The sequence below is a fragment of the Lynx canadensis genome, chromosome D3 (genome assembly GCF_007474595.2).
Source record: "Lynx canadensis isolate LIC74 chromosome D3, mLynCan4.pri.v2, whole genome shotgun sequence".
Classification (NCBI taxonomy): Eukaryota; Metazoa; Chordata; class Mammalia; order Carnivora; family Felidae; genus Lynx; species Lynx canadensis.
In genome coordinates this window covers 62069094-62089743 of record NC_044314.2, presented here as the reverse complement: position 1 = coordinate 62089743, position 20650 = coordinate 62069094, and the positions used below count along the sequence as shown (strand labels likewise).

General features: G+C 38.7%; 1 protein-coding gene across 3 annotated transcripts in view; it reads left to right on the top strand.

Annotated features, from left to right (window-relative positions):
• Window positions 1-18730, top strand: part of SPIRE1 (spire type actin nucleation factor 1) — a 202534-nt gene extending 183804 nt beyond the window's left edge. For 2 of the 3 annotated variants that reach the window (XM_030336753.1, XM_030336754.1), the window contains 6 exons: window positions 6658-6800; window positions 13757-13894; window positions 14489-14559; window positions 15097-15124; window positions 15220-15356; window positions 16913-18730. In XM_030336753.1, coding sequence (XP_030192613.1) covers window positions 6658-6800; window positions 13757-13894; window positions 14489-14559; window positions 15097-15124; window positions 15220-15356; window positions 16913-17171 — 776 coding nt within the window. In that variant the 3' untranslated portion in view covers window positions 17172-18730. Of the gene's footprint in view, window positions 1-6657; window positions 6801-9069; window positions 9244-13756; window positions 13895-14488; window positions 14560-15096; window positions 15125-15219; window positions 15357-16912 lie in introns of all 3 variants that reach the window. The other variant, XM_030336752.1, reaches the window with a different exon arrangement.
• The last annotated feature ends 1920 nt before the right edge of the window (window positions 18731-20650 follow it).

Sequence of the window (20650 nt, the reverse complement as noted above, 5' to 3'; positions counted from 1 at the left end):
CATCTAGACACACGGTCAATAAAGAAACAAGGGCCCTGAATGATACATTGGATCAGATGGACTTGACAGATACATTTAGAACTCTGCATCCCCAAGCAACAGAATATACTTTCTTCTCGAGTGCACATGGAACATTCTCCAAGATAGATCACATAATGGGTCATAAAACAGCCCTTCATAAGTATACAAGAATTGAAATCATACCATGCATACTTTCAGGCCACAATGCTATGAAGCTTGAAATCAACCACAGGAAAACGTCTGGAAAACCTCCAAAAGCATGGAGGTTAAAGAACACCCTACTGAAGAATGAGTGGGTCAACCAGGCAATTAGAGAAGAAATTAAAAAATATATGGAAACAAACAAAAATGAAAATACAACAATCCAAATGCTTTGGGATGCAGCGAAGGCAGTCCTGAGAGGAAAATACATTGCAATCCAGGCCTATCTCAAGAAACAAGAAAAATCCCAAATACAAAATCTAACAGCACACCTAAAGGAAATAGAAGCAGAACATCAAAGACAGCCTAAACCCAGCAGAAGAAGAGAAATAATAAAGATCAGAGCAGAAATAAACAATATAGAATCTAAAAACACTGTAGAGCAGATCAATGAAACCAAGAGTTGGTTTTTTGAAAAAATAAACAAAATTGATAAACCTCTAGCCAAGCTTCTCAAAAATAAAAGGGAGATGACCCAAATAGATAAAATCATGAATGAAAATGGAATTATTACAACCAGTCCCCCAGAGATACAAGCAATTATCAGGGAATACTATGAAAAATTATATGCCAACAAACTGGACAACCTGGAAGAAATGGACAAATTCCTAAACACCCACATGCTTCCAAAACTCAATCAGGAGGAAATAGAAAGCTTGAACAGACCCATAACCAGTGAAGAAATTGAATCAGTCATCAAAAATCTCCCAACAAATAAGAGTCCAGGACCAGATGGCTTCCCAGGGGAGTTCTACCAGACGTTTAAAGCAGAGATAATACCTATCCTTCTCAAGCTATTCCAAAAAATAGAAAGGGAAGGAAAACTTCCAGACTCATTCTATGAAGCCAGTATTACTTTGATTTCTAAACCAGAGACCCAGTAAAAAAAGAGAACTCCAGGCCAATATCCCTGATGAATATGGATGCAAAAATTCTCAATAAGATACTAACAAATCGAATTCAACAGCATATAAAAAGAATTATTCACCATGATCAGGTGGGATTCATTCCCTGGGATGCAGGGCTGGTTCAACATACGCAAATCAATCAACGTGATACATCACATTAAAGAAAAGATAAGAACCATATGATCCTGTCAGTCAATGCAGAAAAGGTCTTTGACAAAATTCAGCAACCTTTCTTAATAAAAACCCTTCAGAAAGTTGGGATAGAAGGAACATACTTAAACATCATAAAAGCCGTTTATGAAAAGCCCACAGCTAACCTCATCCTCAACGGGGAAAAATTCAGACCTTTTTCCCTGAGATCAGGAACATGACAGGGATGTCCACTGTCACCGCTGTTGTTTAACATAGTGTTGGAAATTCTAGCATCAGCAATCAGACAACAAAAGGAAATCAAAGCCATCAAAATTGGCAAAGATGAAGTTAAGCTTTCACTTTTTGCAGATGACATGATATTATACATGGAAAATCCGATAGATTCCACCAAAAGTCTGCTAGAACTGATACATGAATTCAGCAAAGTTGCAGGATACAAAATCAATGTACAGAAATCAGTTACATTCTTATACACTAGTAATGAAGCAACAGAAAGACAAATAAAGAAACTGATCCCATTCACAATTGCACCAAGAAGCATAAAATACCTAGGAATAAACCTAACCAAAAATGTAAAAGATCTGTATGCTGAAAACTATAGAAAGCTTATGAAGGAAATTGAAGAAGATATAAGGAAATGGAAAAACATTCCGTGCTCATGGATTGGAAGAATAAATATTGTCAAAATGTCAATACTACCCAAAGCTATCTACACATTCAATGCAATCCCAATCAAAATTGCACCAGCATTCTTCTCGAAACTAAAACAAGCAATCCTAAAATTCATATGGAACCACAAAAGGCCCCGAATAGCCAAAGTAATTTTGAAGAAGAAGACCAAAGCAGGAGGCATCACAATCCCAGACTTTAGCCTCTACTACAAAGCTGTAATCATCAAGACAACATGGTATTGGCACAAAAACAGACACATAGACCAATGGAATAGAATAGAAACCCCAGAACTAGACCCACAAACATATGGCCAACTAACCTTTGACAAAGCAGGAAAGGTCATCCAATGGAAAAAAGACAGTCTCTTTAACAAATGGTGCTGGGAGAACTGGACAGCAACATGCAGAAGATTGAAACTAGACCACTTTCTCACACCATTCACAAAAATAAACTCAAAATGATAAAGGACCTGAATGTGAGACAGGAAACCATCAAAACCCTAGAGGAGAAAGCAGGAAAAGACCTCTCTGACCTCAGCCGTAGCAATCTCTTACTTGACACATCCCCAAAGGCAAGGGAATTAAAAGCAAAAATGAACTACTGGGACCTTATGAAGATGAAAAGCTTCTGCACAGCAAAGGAAACAACCAACAAAACTAAAAGGCAACCAACGGAATGGGAAAAGATATTTGCAAATGACATATCGGACAAAGGGCTAGTATCCAAAATCTATAAAGAGCTCACCAAACTCCACACCCGAAAAACAAATAACCCAGTGAAGAAATGGGCAGAAAACGTGAATAGACACTTCTCTAAAGAAGACATCCAGATGGCCAACAGGCACATGAAAAGATGCTCAACGTCGCTCCTCATCAGGGAAATACAAATCAAAACCACACTCAGATATCACCTCACGCCAGTCAGAGTGGCCAAAATGAACAAATCAGGAGACTATAGATGCTGGAGAGGATGTGGAGAAACGGGAACCCTCTTGCACTGTTGGTGGGAATGCAAATTGGTGCAGCCGCTCTGGAAAGCAGTGTGGAGGTTCCTCAGAAAATTAAAAATAGACCTACCCTATGACCCAGCAATAGCACTGTTAGGAATTTACCCAAGGGATACAGGAGTACTGATGCATAAGGGCACTTGTACCCCAATGTTTATAGCAGCACTCTCAACAACAGCCAAATTATGAAAAGACCCTAAATGTCCATCAACTGATGAATGGATAAAGAAATTGTGGTTTCTGTACACAATGGAGTACTACGTGGCAATGAGAAAGAATGAAATATGGCCCTTTGTAGCAACATGGATGGAACTGGAGAGTGTTATGCTAAGTGAAATAAGCCATACAGAGAAAGACAGATACCATATGTTTTCACTCTTAGGTGGATCCTGAGAAACTTAACAGAAACCCATGGGGGAGGGGAAGGAAAAAAAAAAAGGAGGTTAGAGTGGGAGACTCTTAAAGCATAAGACACTCTTAAAAACTGAGAACAAATTAAGGGTTGATGGGGGGTGGGAGGGAGGGGAGGGTGGGTGATGGGTATTGAGGAGGGCACCTTTTGGGATGATCACTGGGTGTTGTATGGAAACCAATTTGACAATAAATTTCATATATTGAAGAAAAAAAAACCTAGAAACTATAGTAATCAACGCAATGAGGTATTAGCATAAAGGCAGACATATAAATCAACAAAATAGAATAGAGAGCCCAGAATAAAGCCTCACCTATATGATCAAAAGATTTTTGACAAGTGTGCCAAGACAACTCAATGGGAAGTCTTTCAGCAAATGGTCCTGGGAGAACTGTATATCCACATGCAAAAAAGGAAGTTATACCCTCACCTAACACCATATACAAAAATTAACTCAAAATGGATTAAGAACCTAAATGTAAGACCTAAAATAATAAAACTCTTAGAAGAAAACATAGGACAAAAACTTCATGACATTGGATTTGGCAATGGTTTCTTGGCTATGACCCCAAGGATAGACAAAAAATTGTCTATTTGTAAAAATAGACAGAAAATTGTCTATTTGTAAAAATAGACAAACTGGAATTTATGAAATTTAAAAAACTTTTATGCATAAAAAGACATTATCAATTAAATAAAAGGGCAGCATGCAGGATAGGAGAAAATATTTGCAGATCATATCTCTAATAAAGGATTAATATTCAGAATATATAGAGAAAGTCTTGAAACTCAACAACAGAAAAGAGAACCTAATTAAAAAATAGGCAAAGGACTCAAATGGACATTTCTCCAAAGAGGATACACTAATGACCAACAAGTGCATGAAAAGATTCTCAGCATCATTAATCATTAGGGAAATACAAATCAAAACTATAGTGAGATGCCACCTCCCACCCATTAAAATGGCTGCTATCAAAACAAAAACCAGAAGACAAGTGTTGGCAAGAATGTAGAGAAATTGGAACCATGTGCACTGTTGGGAATGTGAAATGGTACAGGTGTTGTGGAAAACAGTATGGTGACTCCTCAGAAACTTAAAAATAGAATTACATATGATCCAGCAATTCTGCCTCTGACTATATAAGCAAAAGAATCAAAACAGAAAAAAAAAATTGAAAGCAGAATCTCAAAGAGATATTTGTACATCCATGTTCATAGCAGTATTCACAATAGCTAAAATGTGAAAGCAACCCCAGTGTCCATCAGTGGATGAATGGCTAGGCATAATGTGTAATATCCACACAATGAAATATTACTCAGCCTTAAAATTGAGGAAAATTCTGGGGCACCTGGGTGGCTCAGTCAGTTAAATATCCAACTTCAGCTCAGGTCATGATCTCGCGGTTTGTGAGTTTGAGCCCTACATTGGACTCTGTGCTGACAGCTCAGAACCTGGAGCCTGCTTCAAATTGTGTGTCTCCCTCTCTCTCTCAGCCCCTCCCCCACTCAGACGCTTGCTTGCTTGCTCGCTCTCTCTCAAAAATAAATAAAACATTTTTAAAAATGGGGGAAATTCTGTAATAGGCTACAATACTGACAAACTTTTAGGACATTTTGCTAAGGGAAAAAAGGAATTCCAAAAAAGGCAAATACTGTATAATTCCATTTATATGAGATTTTTAGAGCGGTCAAAATCATAGAGATGGAAAGTAGGATGGTAGTTGTGAGGGGCTGTAGGTAGTGGAGAATAGGAAGTCGTAGAGTTTCAGTTTACAAGATGAAGAGTTATGGTCTTAACCGTTACAAGATGGAAGATAACGGTTGCACAACAGTGTAAATATTTAATACCACTGAACTGTGCAGTTAAAAATAGTTAAGACACACTAAATATAATTTATGTTTTACTGCAATTTAAAAAAACAACTTACTGATTTCCTGTACACGTGGAGTTTTTAGTGATTAAAATTCTTTAATTAGTATTTTGATTTACTTAGATTGTATCAAGAATAGTAGGAGCTGACCTTGGTCATTATCTATACTTGGTGTTTGTCCAGGCCCATTAAATATTATAGATATTCAATTAAATCACATAATGGATTTCTGTATCTTTCTTGATTATGGAAATCGTGTTATTTTTATTTAGTGATTTCTGTTGGTGGGGTAGTCCAAATAGATGGATCACATTTAACTTGGTGTTGACTTTCACTTTCCTCACCTGCTACATTGAATGAAGCAGGCTTACTTTTCAGAGAGAGTAGGAGGAAGTATTAAATAAAACTTTAAGTAATATAATTTATTTCTAATGTTCTCCTTATGTTTTCAGAATGTAAACCCAGAACCATTCAAACCATAAAATATTCTCCTTTTATAAACTTTTTTTTTTAGAAAATTTTATTTTTTAAGTAATCTTTACACCCAACATGAGGCCCGAACTCACAACCCCGAGATCAAGAGTTGTGTGCTCTACATACTAAGGCACCCCTCAAACCTTCTCCTTTTAAACTCTGTCCCAAAATATTACTAGATGAAGGAGAGCAGTGGCACAATATTATCAAAACTGGAATTTATTTTTTCAAATTTAAATAGAGCTTGATTTAAATCTAAGGACAGAAAAGGTCAGTACAGGGGCGCCTGGGTGGCGCAGTCGGTTAAGCGTCCGACTTCAGCCAGGTCACGATCTCGCGGTCCGTGAGTTCGAGCCCCGCGTCGGGCTCTGGGCTGATGGCTCAGAGCCTGGAGCCTGTTTCCGATTCTGTGTCTCCCTCTCTCTCTGCCCCTCCCCCGTTCATGCTCTGTCTCTCTCTGTCCCAAAAATAAATAAATGTTGAAAAAAAAAATTTTAAAAGAAAAGGTCAGTACACTTGAGAATTTTGGTATGATTTGGTAGCCTTTTTTGGACACACAGAGAATACATGTTTTTACGTATTTTACATGCCTGAGACTGTAAAATTTTGTTGTATGTAATGTGAAGGCATTTGTATGTACAAATCTGAGACTATAATTGTGTTTTTATGATATATTTGAATGAATATTAAAAATACAAATATTTTTCTTTTTTCTTTCTATATCTGTAGGAAAGTTCATCTTGCAAAGATTTTTCTATAACAGTCCTCATAGTATCCCCATTAGAACTTCTAATCTTACTAAAACCCTCTAACAAATATTTCATCTTTGAATGCAATGTTTGTGACAAATGACAAAGGGTGTTCTGTCAGAAATTGAAAATCTAAGACTTTTTACTTGTAAGAAAGTTCATTTCAGTTTGGTTAATTTCATTTCTTTAGAGCCCCCGAAATTCTTGCCCATATCATCGACACCCCAGCCAGAGAGACGGCAGCCACCCCAGAGACGACATTCCATTGAAAAGGAAACACCCACTAATGTAAGACAGTTTTTGCCACCCTCCAAGCAGAGCTCCCGATCTCTTGTAAGTAACTGGAAAACTGCGTAGTAACTTAAGGATCAGTTAGAGACCTGGAATAATTAGCTTTCTTAAGACAACGATTAGGAGAAAAAAATCTTCCAAATGTTAAAATGATCTTTAAATAGCTTTATTTGTTTTTAATATCTAAAGAAAACCAATTCTGACAGTAACCTAAATGAAATTTGACCACTCCTTGTTCATTTAAAGTAGTTTTTTTTTCCCCAGAAGACTTATCAATGGTTGAAAGCATGTATTATTATTAAAGAAATGCCTTCTTCTTTTCAAAGGGAATTAGTCCACTTAAAAATTGTTAAGACTCATCAAAAAGTTAGGAAAGTCAGACTAAAGTACACTATTTTATTGAGGCAGAAGTATAAGGGGAGAATTTTGATCCATTACAAGCCATTGTACATTGTTTTCAAGTATGTTTTATGATCTTGGAGCCAAAGCTGCTATTTGCACTGGATGATGATTTTGCTGTTTTCCTGAGACTTCCAGGTTGGTGTAGTGGCTTTGATTCCCAGGACAATGGAAGTAATACATAGGGCACTGCCAGAAAGAAGTAACAGACCCTCTAACTAAAAGAGGTCTGCAAAGATTCTTTTGTAGTCCACTTGACTTAAGAAATATTTGCAGGTGAGATGAAGGCTTCAATCAATAATTCTACCAGCAACCTAATATCTAATGTTTTCTCAGAAATTCATGAATAAAAAGCACTGGAATATGCCTTGTCTATATTTCAGTCCATATTTTTAGGCTGTCTTGAATTATCAAGGGTTCAAATAAAGCAATAACTGATTTCCCTCCCTCAAAGTAGAGGAAGATAGTATGGTTCTTATGAAGATACCAAGTTTGAACAGAGCTTTCAAGCGCTGAAATATGATCAGTCATCTCTGTTCCTAAAAAGTTCAATTAAGGAACTAATGATTGTGTGTCAGTTCTTGATAGAATTCCTCTCTTAAATAATCACTGAAACATTGATTAAGTATAGTCTCACCAGTAGTTTATCAGCAGAAAAACAGAACTCTTAACCAGACAGGTTGAAACTTTAAAGTCCAAAGACTTTTGTTTATGTGAACAACTTAAATGTATATAAGAGATCACAAGTCCAATAATCAAGAGGTTCTTCTCTTCAGCCAACTTTTCTCTTAGAAGCCAGTTTATCATTCAGCTGTGTACCTGGCCTTGTGATCATATGACACCATTGTTGGTGTTAAATTTTAAAATTATCACTGTGGAAGAACTATCAGATCAGTTAAAAGGAATTTCAGCTAGTAAGAGAAATTTTGAATGGAATAGAAGAAATACCATAGAATTAATAGAAGAAAGACCATCAGCCCAAATCAAGGACCCAGAAGTATATTTCCTGACAAAGGGGAACTCTTAGTGTGTGGTAGGTCAGGCTGGGAGTTGTTTTTTATGGACAAGGAGAGCAAGACAAAATTTATCTGCAGTCACAGAGAAGAGTCTCAGTGAAAGGCAGTGGGAAAGCACTTCGGTCAGCGCTGGATGGCTCAGGTTCTATAGGGAACCACAGCTCACGGGAAGGGCCTCTGGGTGTGAGCTGAGACAAAGTAACCTCCAGTCAGAGTAGTGACTGGTCTCATTAATAGCTTATCTTGAGAAATCCATAATCACACTTGTCTTGTGGTAGTGCTGTCTAGCTTGGTAAGTACTTTAAAAGTATGACCATTAATTTAAACTTTAGCTATATTAAAACAAGGAATCCTTTTGTATTTATAATCCTTACACTGAAAATGGCAGAAATGTCTTTGTTGGTGTTCATTTTTATTTTTATTGTATCTCCCTCTGTTTCCTTAGGATGTTTAAAATGTAATTTTTTTTTCATCACTTGGTCAAATGATTGAGGACGATGGCCCATCTGAGTAAAAGGAGACTTGTCTTTCAGTACCTTCCCCAGTGTGCTGCATGCTCCCCACTGCCCCCAGAGGTGGTTGCCTCTGTCCTGCCTCCTGGTGAGCCCTGTTCAGGGGGCCACTAAGTTAGAAACATCTTAAGTCTCTGGTTTGTGAATTCTGAGACTCCCTAGGAATGACTTCATGGTATGATTACTAATTTGCACATATGGAAGCAGACGTTGGTGTGGACACACACATGTGGAATCTACTGTTAACATCCTCTGTGGTGTTTTTGTTTTGTTTTGTTTTTCTTTCATGCTCTGTAACCACTATTTTTAGGTCACTCATGTTCAGCATTATTTTCTCCTTTTCTTTCCCCCTGCCATTTTCTTTTTCCCTTATCTGTTGTTCAGGTTCCTAGGATAACCAGTGTATGGCCAAGGACGCCTTTCCGACCACTTTTTTCTACCATACAAACAGCTTCTCTGCTCAGCTCTCATCCTTTTGAAGCAGCCATGTTTGGGGTAGCAGGGGCTATGTATTATCTATGTGAGAGAGCTTTTACCAGCAGGTGGAAATCCTCAAAGGTTGGCCTCTTTCTGCTGGTTCTGGGGATTATTTTACTCTATCTCTTTGACAGTGATACCTCAGCTACTGCACTCTCAACAATTAACAGCTTAGATGGGCACTTTGCTTCTGATCGTTGATTCCAGTCTTTTGTAGGATGCATAGATTACACCATGATCTCAGTTGAGAGGAAAATGACCTTGAAAGGACAACAAACTCAAAATGCAGCATCGGATTAGAGGGACCTGTGAGTGACCCAGTTATACGGCAGGAAGAATGCCGTCTCCTCTCCATGTGCAGGGGCACTCAGATAGCCTGTGGGTGCTTGCCTCCCAGGGCCTTCCTGCCATCGGATCGACATTTGCTCCCTCATTCAGCTGGCAGAGCAACCGCCTGCCAGGCCATATAGCCACAGGGGACTCCCCCACAACCCATGAAACCATGTCATTTCTCGTTTCCCACACACCCCGCCCTGAGCTCAGAGGGGCTGTGCACCTGTAGCCCATGCCTGCCCTGGGCTCCAAGAACCTTCTTCCCCACACCTTTCATACAGCTGCATTGTGTTCGTCAGAGTGTGGCATGGTGTTTAGGACAACCCACTTCTCCTAGAAGTTTTAATTTTTCCTTTTATTGATGCAGTTATTTTAAATATTTTATTTTTTTTTTATTTTTTTTTTTTCAACGTTTTTATTTTATTTTTGGGACAGAGAGAGACAGAGCATGAACGGGGGAGGGGCAGAGAGAGAGGGAGACACAGAATCGGAAACAGGCTCCAGGCTCTGAGCCATCAGCCCAGAGCCCGACGCGGGGCTCGAACTCACGGACCGCGAGATCGTGACCTGGCTGAAGTCGGACGCTTAACCGACTGCGCCACCCAGGCGCCCCTTTAAATATTTTAAATAAGTATGCATTTTATTATTTTTTTAGATTTTCATACAGAATTATTTTTTAAAGAAAATCCAATACTTTCCAAACTCCAGTGAAATAAAAAGCCCTCAAACTATGCCCAAGCTTCCCCTGCCCCCAGAGTAGCATGTGCTGCTGACTAGTGTTCGCAGCTGCCTGGTCTGTTCTGCTTCATATAGGGTCCTGGCTCTGTGAGGTCCTTTATTTACTAAACATATCCTTGACAAATGAACCAGCAGCTGGTTTCTTTGTTATTCTTTATTACTCATCTTGGTTTGGAAAAGAGACTCTGAATGTAAATGAAATACAACAAATTCCTTTCTCTTCTTATTTGTCATGAAATAGAGGCTAGATCTCTATTCTTTTTCCATTTTAGATCTTGGCCCTTTGGGCAGTACATGGTCAGGTGCAGGGATGGCATTTTAATTCCTGTCACTCTTACTGCTGCTATTACTGGAGATCTGCTGACATTTTTATACATTTTTTTAACTTGTTTTATTTTTTGTTTTTTTTTAATTTACATCCAAATTAGTTAGCATATAGTGCAACAATGATTTCAGGAGTAGATCCTTAATGCCCCTTACCCATTTAGCCCATCCCCCTTCCCACAACCTCTCCTATAACCCTCAGTTTGTTCTCCATATTTATGAGTCTCTTCTGTTTTGTCCCCCTCCCTGTTTTTATATTATTTTTGTTTGACATTTTTATTTTTATTATCAATACTCCCCAGACAGAGATATCTGTATACTATGTCTACATATCACTGTAGGCAAACAGTTCACTTTGACTTTTAAAATTGAACCTGAAAAAAGAAAAGAGTAATTAAACTTAATAGGTGCTATTTTAATTTAAATCTGCCTTTGATTTATTAAAAACTCAAAACAGCAATGGTCATTTTGGATAATTTTCAAATATCTGCTACTTAACAAAGTTTTTGCTAACTAAGAATACTATATAAAATATAACTATGCCCATTCTTTCTGTGGCTCAGTAACCAGAGGATACATTATGTTCTCTAATTTCTGTGCTCCCTAACTCTGACCCTTCTGGATGGTAAATGTAATCAGAATATTCAACACAAACTCAGCAATTTTAGTGACATACATCAAAAGTAAGTTCTAAAAGCTCATCTCCCCCTATAGCATATTGTAATCTTTATTAAAACTCTTTCAGATTTAGCTTCCCTTTCCTAAATTTAGGAGTGAGATTGAGGCACAGAGAAGCAAGAGGATTTTAGAGTCCCATTTCTGGCTGTGACAATGAGCTCTGGGCATGTGGAGGAATGACCGAGGGCTCTCAGTCACTGTTAAAGCCCCAAATGCTCCTCACATTTTGGAGCTTTAATATCTCCGCAAGATCTGTTAAGGTTAAGGCTTAATTTGGCATTGGGGATGTTTAATTTTTTTGCCAATTGAAAAAAAATAATGAAAACTATTCTAGTAACTGTTTATTATTTTCTTTCATGTTGCATTAAAGTTTTGTTGTCCTTGGGAAAGCACCAGAATTAAAACATTAGCATTTGACCTGATGGAAGTTATTTTACTAAACAGTAATCTGCCTGAAAGTTAGAGAAAGAACAAGAACACCCACAAAATACAGTTTCTTATTATGTCTTACGAAGTACTGGATTTGCATATGGTTCAAAGCAGTAAGTTGAAAGTATGCTTGACTAAGCCCGTTTGTGATTTAAGACTGAGAAGAGGGAAGTAGAGCCTGTCAGGTCTATTATGTGTGTTAGGATCTCCCTGCAAATAAAAAGGATTCCCATCTACCGGAAATGTTTACCGTCCCAGGCATCCCAGTTGTTAAATTAATTAAATTGGCACTATTTGCCATCTTCCCATAGCAACAAATCTCAGGTATTGATTCTCTGATTAGTTACTAGATTCATACATTATTTTGTTCCACCTCAGCAGTTTTGTCACATGGTTAACTATCAGAAAATGCACAAAAATCATACTCAGCAAATGAATAAAAAAGACCATAGGAAACTTCTTATGAAATATGTTAAAAGCTGAGAAAAGCCATCATTCAGACATGTGCAGCCGACAATACCTATCTCCTGCAGAATTGTAGTGGCCTAACCTTCACACAGGCAGTGCATTGTTCCTACTTGACACTAAGCTGTTTTCTCAGGGTGGAAGAAAACTGAGTGGATATTGGACACCAATTTTATCCTGTTATGTTTGAAAACTTTTCCCATCGAAAGAGAAAATTATGTGATGGTGATTTTTTAAAAAATATTTTAGACTAGCAAATGATACAGTCTTCCTGAACAGACTACCTTCCCACCCTCTGGATACAGCTTAGTATCCTCTTAAACATTCCTCTTAAAAATTCAATTGCAGGATTTTTTTCCAAAACATTTTTAAGCAAATTTAAAGTTAGCCTGACCAGACGTGATTTTGTATTGATTGTTAGTAAGAAGCAGTTCTTCAAACTACTTTTTTTTTTAGTAAATGCTAATGTTTATCAAGTTTGCAACCTAGATTTGTTTTTGTTTTTTCTGATTGAAAGACAGAACTGAATGTTAAACCTCCATAAACTGACTGCATTCATAGTCATGTGCTTTCTCATTTGGCTTGTTTGATTCCAGAATGCCTGTGAGCAATGCTATTGTGTGTGTGTGGGAGTGAATTATAATGTGTTTGCACTGAGAACATTAAGTCTCAGTGTCCCTACACCACAATGGCCCCTGTGAAGCCTGGCAGGGTGAGAATGCACAAGACCGTTCTGTCTTTCTATTAGATCCACCAATCAAACACAGGGCCGGATGGGGAGCAGATGGGGGTGAGGCTCTTTATTCAGTGGGATCAGTTACATCAACATCTTCCTCAGCTGTTTTTAGGGAAGCCATTACCATAAGACAGCCGGCATAAATATTTATTGTGAAATTCTTAAGATTTTCTCCACATCTTTCCAGTGCTGATTGTACATTCAGCAGTTGTTTAAAAGTAATAACAGAAATCTAGAGAACCGTGGTGCAGCCTGTAGAGGTTGCTTTTTGGCTGGAAACTGCACCAGTAGTTACATGTTTCAGTTCTGCTCATACCATTAGGATTTTTCTCAATGTGCTGATGTAACTTACCACTAAATAATGCTTCTCAGTATAAATTACTAACCACCTCCTTTTGGCTATTCTGGGTACCACAAACCAGTTTTCTAAATAGTACCAATGTTGTAGATTTGTTATTTAAGTATTAGCATATAGTATACAAATAACAGGAAGCAATGTCTTTGCAGAATTGTAGGAGAAAACAGATGTCAATTTGTTTTAGAACAAGAAAATGTTCTTTCAAGATTTCATTACACAGATACATAGCTCTGCTTAATGAAATAGAAACTTGAGGCAAAATATGTACTCAAATGTGAGGAACTTTCCTTTCCTGGAAATTTCTATAGGTTATAATGTTTGACATGGTCCCCAGAAGTTTTCTGCCATCTGTTGTCTTAGTGTAATTAGAAATTATGTGGTCCCCAGAGTGAGCCAGCTCTGTTCCAGTGTTCATTGGGAAACCTCTTTTCTTCTCTGGAGCTACTAACCAGGTGTCTGATCTGAAGGGAAACTGTGCAGTGCCAGAAAAGGGGGGTGGGAGTTTCTTATTCATGTGGAATTTTGAATTTCAGGAGGAATTCTGCTATCCAGTGGAATGCCTAGCTCTTACTGTGGAGGAAGTGATGCATATTCGTCAGGTCCTGGTGAAGGCAGAGCTGGAAAAATACCAACAGTATAAAGATGTCTACACCGCCCTGAAAAAAGGAAAGGTAGAGCTGTTTAAAGTTGGTTGATAAGTAGGGTTAGAGGAATGGTGAGTCCCAGGCCTGGTCTCCTGAGGGAGTGGTCTGCTGGCAGCCAGATGGTACAGGACTTTTAGGGGATTTCAGGAGGTAAGAGGCTTACCCTGTACTACACAGTTCCTATTCTGCTTTGCTTACAAAAGAGAGTATTTTTGTTTCTCTCTGAGAAATCAAAAACTTTGGAAGACTTAAAACAACCATAATAAATAGTGGCATGCCTTCATAAAATCATGTCTGCATTTAGTTGTTATACTTTTAAAGGATTTATAAAGAAAATACATCTGAAAAATGGAAGAGACTGTTTCAGAACCTTCTTCAGATTGATTCCATGATGATGAGCCTCTGAGAGCTATAGCCTTTTATTACCTTTTAAAAGTGGAATTATAAGTAAATAGCCAAATTATAATTCTTACAGAGCCAAACTTGAAAACAGGGTTTCTGAATTCTCTTTTTCCTTCTGTCTGCTAAAGGTCCCTAATATGTAAAAGTATATTTAGACATGTAAATTAGGAAATTAACTGTTGGCAATGCTCTTCTCTCCCTTTAAATTTGTATTTTTAGCTCTGCTTTTGTTGCCGAACCAGGAGATTTTCCTTCTTCACCTGGTCTTATACCTGTCAGTTCTGTAAGAGGTAAGGTTTTTTGTAATTGATGTAAATAAATACTACTTACATTCACTGTTTAGTCATTTTTCCACACAGGAACAGTATTAGAAATTATCCCAATTCGTTATCACATCGTATTGTGCCTGTGGGTTAGTAATACTGATTTCTTCAAAGAGTAGAGCAAACAGTTACTTAGCGTTATAGCTGGAAAATGTTTCTCCGCATGTACTTCTTTTACGTAACTAAGGTGATCCTAATAATCATATGTCTTGTTTAAACACAAAAAGTAGATGTGATTGTCACGTGATCCTTCCCTAGATAGACAAGTAAGAAAATCCCAGACAGATGAGAGTTGATCCTTTTCCAGGAAGCAGTGTAAGAGTTCAGTTTCACAGATTGTCTCCTTGGCAATCCACGGTTGTATCAGTCCGTTACATTCTGGTGGAAGAACAAGAGAGTTTTTGCAGTTTGTTATAGAAATTCACAACGGCACAGCCATTGACTTCTCTCACTCTCTGGTCTCATCACGTCAATGCTGAGTAACACTTCTGATTTTGTGTACAGGCCCGTGTGTTCACAGTGTTGCAAAAAGGTAAGCTAAGCTTGGCAAAATTATAACTTGTGTTAATTTTAAGGAGTCCACCTCTTTAACAGTACTGCTCACTCTGGTTTCATTTGGGATAATAGATGCGGCTGCCCTCTAAACCATACTCCACTCTTCCCATCTTTTCATTGGGACCTTCTACCTTGCAAAGAGGGGAAAGTTGCATGAGGCCAGAAAAAACCCCCACTGGCCACCATCGGCCACTCCGGAGCATTGCCAGGTGAGTAAGACACCTGAGACTTTACTCTGTAAAGGAAGAACGTTCCTTTTGAGAACCAGTGACAAAGTAGGGTTTGGGCTCAGGGTGCTTTAGGTTGGGTGGTTGGTTTTAATATAGTCTTGACTTGCGCACAAATCTTCAAAATTTCCCAAAGGTAACTTGTCAAGGGATAATAGCTAGCTACTTGAAGCATACTTGAATGTCATCATTTTTTTTCTATTTTAGAGGTAATTACTTTTGTGTGTTCTCTAAAAGTCATCTTTAAAACTGACCTTGTTTTCAGTGCAGTTGAAAACCTGCACCTGAAGTTGTCTTTCTTTCCTCCTTAGTTTTGAAAGCAAATCTGTTTAGGTCTTGGTTTCCAGTGGTCTGCAAGAACTTTGGTTTATCTTCCTATTGTAAATAAGGCAGAAATAAAGCTTTATGACAAGAGCTTTATGGCAATTAAAAAAAAAACCTGAATATCAGTCCCTTTGCGTTTAATGCAGAGTAAGGTTAGTGTTGGTCCTTGAGAAAGGATGGAGATCAGGCCAGCTCAGCTCACGTACTCACATACTCACAGGCCAAAAAGGTTGGGGTTTTATGCACCAGCTGCCCCCCGTCAGGGAGGGGCACTGGTGCTGAGCGCTGGGCAGCCCCACTCCTGCACACCACAGATGTGGGCGGCAAGGCAAGGAAGCTGTGAGCCCAGCAGGTAACTTGTGCCCGGCACTGCTGCCCCTGTGCTGCCCACTCTGCCCTGAGACACTGCTGCTCTGTGGTGGCCTCCAACTGTGGATCATCACCTATGAGCTCAAGGCGACGGGACACGTTGTTGTTCCTTTCTGTACATACTCCACACCTAGGTTCCTGTTTGGTTTAACTAAAGTAGTAAACGAGTAGATGATTCCTAGTTATTTCAAAAAATTGCCCAGAACAATTACTGTGATGAGGTCTGGTGAACTCCAGCTCTCTGGAATCCAAATAATTAGTCATCCAAATGTAGAGAATTAGAGAATTATTAGGGAGGGGAAGGTGTATTTGAGAAACGCAAAAATGTTGAGAAAGCTGGTCCCTAGATAACTTTTCAGGGTAAGACATATTTACCTCAGCTTACTGTAATCTGCCCCACCATCTACAGTTAACTAATGTTCATCAACCCTGACACAGGGCCACTGGAGAAAGAACTTGAAGTTCCTTCTGAATCACCCAGAGGACGTTAGCAGTTAGCAACATGTACTTTGTTTCATTTTCATTGTTAAAGTCCACTAGACGTCATGTATGTTAATCAGGTGAATACTCTGAATGTCTTTTTTTTCCAAAAATTCTAGAAGGGACACTAAGAGTTTTCAGTATTATTATTTCTTAATAAAGCATGTTTCCTGGTTTCTTTTTTAAAAAAATATTTTGAATTTTATCCCCAATTAGAAATTCTTCCTTTGGAAGGACATGAGGTGACTCACCCATTCAGTAAAATGTTTTGGCAGCAAATTTACCTTTTTTGCACCTAGTTGCTCAGTATTGCAAGAGAACTGTGAGTAATGATACTGGATTCAGAAAATTTTGTTTTGTTCCAGGTTCTCCTCAAAATCTAAGTCTGTGGACAAATCAGATGAAGAACTACAGTTTCCCAAAGAGTTGATGGAGGACTGGAGTACTATGGAGGTGTGCGTAGACTGCAAAAAGTTCATTTCGGAAATCATCAGTTCGAGCCGGCGCAGCCTGGTGTTGGCCAACAAAAGAGCACGATTAAAAAGGAAAACACAGTCTTTCTATATGTCCTCACCGGGCCCCTCGGAATACTGCCCTTCAGAGAGGACTATCAATGAAATCTGAGCCTGTGCCTTTCGGTTGCTTTGTGTTCAGAGTCGGCACTAGCGCGGGAGAAACACTGAGCTGCACTGTCTCCTTGCCGCGGTCTTAGTTAATAGGCTTGAATTCGCATTAGATCAGGTTTTTGCTGCATCACGTTGTTCCACAGACTGAATGCTGTGTTCATATCGATTGATGGTATGTGACAGGTCAGCCGATTGCTCCTTTGCACTGAGAGATAACAATAGTTTGAAACTTGCTTGTGTGTGTGTGTGTGTGTGTGTGTGTGTGTGTGTGTGGATTTGGAGGCCAGAAACTTTTTCCTTAGTTCAGTTCCTTACTGTTCCCTCAGATAATTTCCTGACTAAGGCAAAAAGCTTCTCACTTGGGAAATCAGCCTCACAAAGGCATCGATGTCAGCACAGTCCTAAGCAGTAAGTCATATTGGCATTTCCACCTGACAGTGTTCCTATCTAATGTACATAGTGACCAGGCCCCACCACACACCAGGTACCTGGAGTCGGGGCCAGGCTGCTCATCATCTCATGGCACAAAACCTGGAAGGGTTTGTTCATTCTGTCAAACTGACTTTAAATTATTGTTGCTCTGAGATAAAGACTCCGAGGGACTTCACGCCTGCATTCTAGTGCAAAACATCTGGATAAGCCGTACACCCAAGTGGGTGACCGTTTTCCTCCAAGCTGCTGTGTTTGCCCCAGTGCAATGGATCAGTGTCTCCTGAGTGGGTGACAGGTTTTCATTCCCTTTCTTGAATGTATTATGGTTACTTGTAGTTTTGCAACAGAGGTCTAAGAATTAAAGTTTTGTGGGAGTTTCAGGAGAAAGGAACGCCAAAAGTCTGTCAAGAAGTTGAGTGTGTTTTGGGTAACTATGGGGAGGGTTGTGACCGCACAGGGTGCCAGCTATTGCCGCGCCACGGGGACTGAGCTGGAGCTCTTCCGTTTTCAGCTGCATTTTTCATAACTGTATAGTCTTAGCCATCACGACTAAATTAAGCCACAATTTGGTATCTAAGGTCTCAAACTGAAATTTATTTTTATAAATGAATTTTAAGGGAAAAAACATTGTCTAGTTCTTTTAAAATTACAAGAAAATTAACCCACCAATAGGCTTTTTGGATGCTTTTTGCACAAGTTTTCCTTGTAAATGACTGGAGTGAGTAGGGTGGGTTTTTGATGAAGTAGGTTGGAGGATGGCATTATATACCTGAAATTTCTCCGCTTGTTTGTCCCATTCCAGGAGCTGTACTTTATTATTTTAGTATGCTTAGAAATGACCAAATTGCCATTGATGTTTGGAAAATCAGTGAATGCACATACGCAATAATTTCCTGAAAGCTATAGGACACGCCTGTAGTCAGCACTGCAACAGCACCATTACATAAGAGGCATGGCAGTCACATTTCATACCACAGCAGAGTAGAGTAACATTTCTATATTAGATTAACAGTAATACCTCAGAACTGCTCTGGTAGTAGTTTTTAATGGATTGAAATTTACAATTTAGTAAATGGCTTAAAATTACTTATACTTAACGAAATAAACTTTACCAATTGACTAAAATAATGCATGTTAACAGTTCGTCTGTGTTTGCATGTGAAAGTGGGCCACCAGAGAACCCTTATTGAGTTTGCAAGTGTTTAAATTATTTTAAAGACTCTTGTGTAAGAGATTTAAACATTATATTGGGCAAATCTAATTTATAACATTTTCCAAGGGACTATTTGGACTCTGTACCCCAGAAGGTTTGGTGGAAGCCATGCCCTTTGAGGGCCCCAGGCTTGGACCTCTAAATGACTACCAGGAAAAGGAACGGTATGTGTATACATATATAGACATGACCCAAGATAGTGTGCTTTTTAAAATAATGACTAGTTTACTGCTGTTACTAAAACATAAGAAACTAAGCCCCCCAAATGAGAATTTCGTTTACATTCACAAGGCAGATATCTAGCCTCTCTCAATCTTTGGCTTCACCTCTTCAGGTTTATGATACTGTATGGGCTGATTTAGGCATGATCACTCTTACCAGAGCATTAGAATGTAAATCCTTCAGCATTAACAAGGTTTGTCAAATGGATGGTATGTCTGCTTGAGACAGTTTGCAGAAAGTAGTGTAAGAAGAGGGCATGTGGCACAGTTAAACTTGCAGACGTTGAATTAACATCACTTTTTGTTGCCAAAACAATTTCTTACATTTACCCTTTCCTTACCCATGACACGTACCCATCACCTCGACTAAGTTAGGTAATCTGCCGAGGGTGATTCACCAACAGCTTGTGGAGCATGGTTGCACCATCCTTAGCCTAGTCTGACATTAGGACTGCCTCCCTCTTCTTAACTACTAAAATCACATACCGTCACAGTGTTCCTTTTTTTTCCTGGTTTCCGGCCACTGGGCATTTATACCTGATCCAGCAACAACAAATTATTGGCTAGCTGGTCTCAAAAGGAGCCTGGTGTGTCTGAGAGCTCGCACGCACACTGAAGCAGCCCTTGGTGCATCCTCCAGCACCGTCCTTTTGTCCCAGACCTCACGAGCTTGCCCTGCTGGGAGGTGGTTCCTTCCCCACGGCCTAACTTTCTACCCATGTCAGAGTGGTTAAGAATGCTTGTAAATAGTGTAATATATTTATTAATATTTGAAAGGCATTCATTCAGTGGACAATGGGAATTAACTCTCCCAGGGCAAGTAAAAATTAAGTCAAATAATTGATATGTGCATTGACTTAACAGTCTTACTAGATTTCAAGTCTTAAGCCTTTCAAATTAAACCAGAAGGTTGTTATGTAGGAGTTTTAAAAATGATCTTACTTTTGAGGAGACTGTGTGATTAGCACCGTGAACTCATACCATGAATTTTTTAAGGCTTTTATTTTTCTAACTGTATTAATAAATATAGGACTGGATTTTAGGTGCCACAGAGGAGACATGAGCGTTTTAAATTATGTTGCTATTTGCTAAAGCAAAATGGCAGAAAATTTTGTTCATGCAAAACTGTACACTGACTGGACTTTGACCTGGCTTCCTGTGTGTATAAAAGTCAAGGTATTGCTGGCATTCAGGGTGACATATCGGTACTAAACATTTTCCATTCAAGTCTTTTATTTTAAATAAGTTTAGGGAAAAATAAAATGGCTTTCCATCATAACTTCTGTGTTGAGTTCCTGTTGTAAAATGGTGATGTCTTTCGGTAACTAGCTGTCAGAAGTCACCTAGGTTAGAAAGGGAAGACACCTGTATCATCCACAAGTTATGATTGGTTTGAGACATACAATCTGACAAGGACCACACTAGAAAAATTTTTTTTAAAATTGAGCCACTGCTATAACTCTGCTGTGGAACCAAGAAGCTGTGACTTCTTTTTAACCCTCAACAGTACAAGAAATTAAAATTCTGTAAATAGTGTATAACGTTTTGTCATAGAAGTCACATACATGGAGACAAATTATGTATAGAAAGATAAAGCTCTTCTGTTATTTT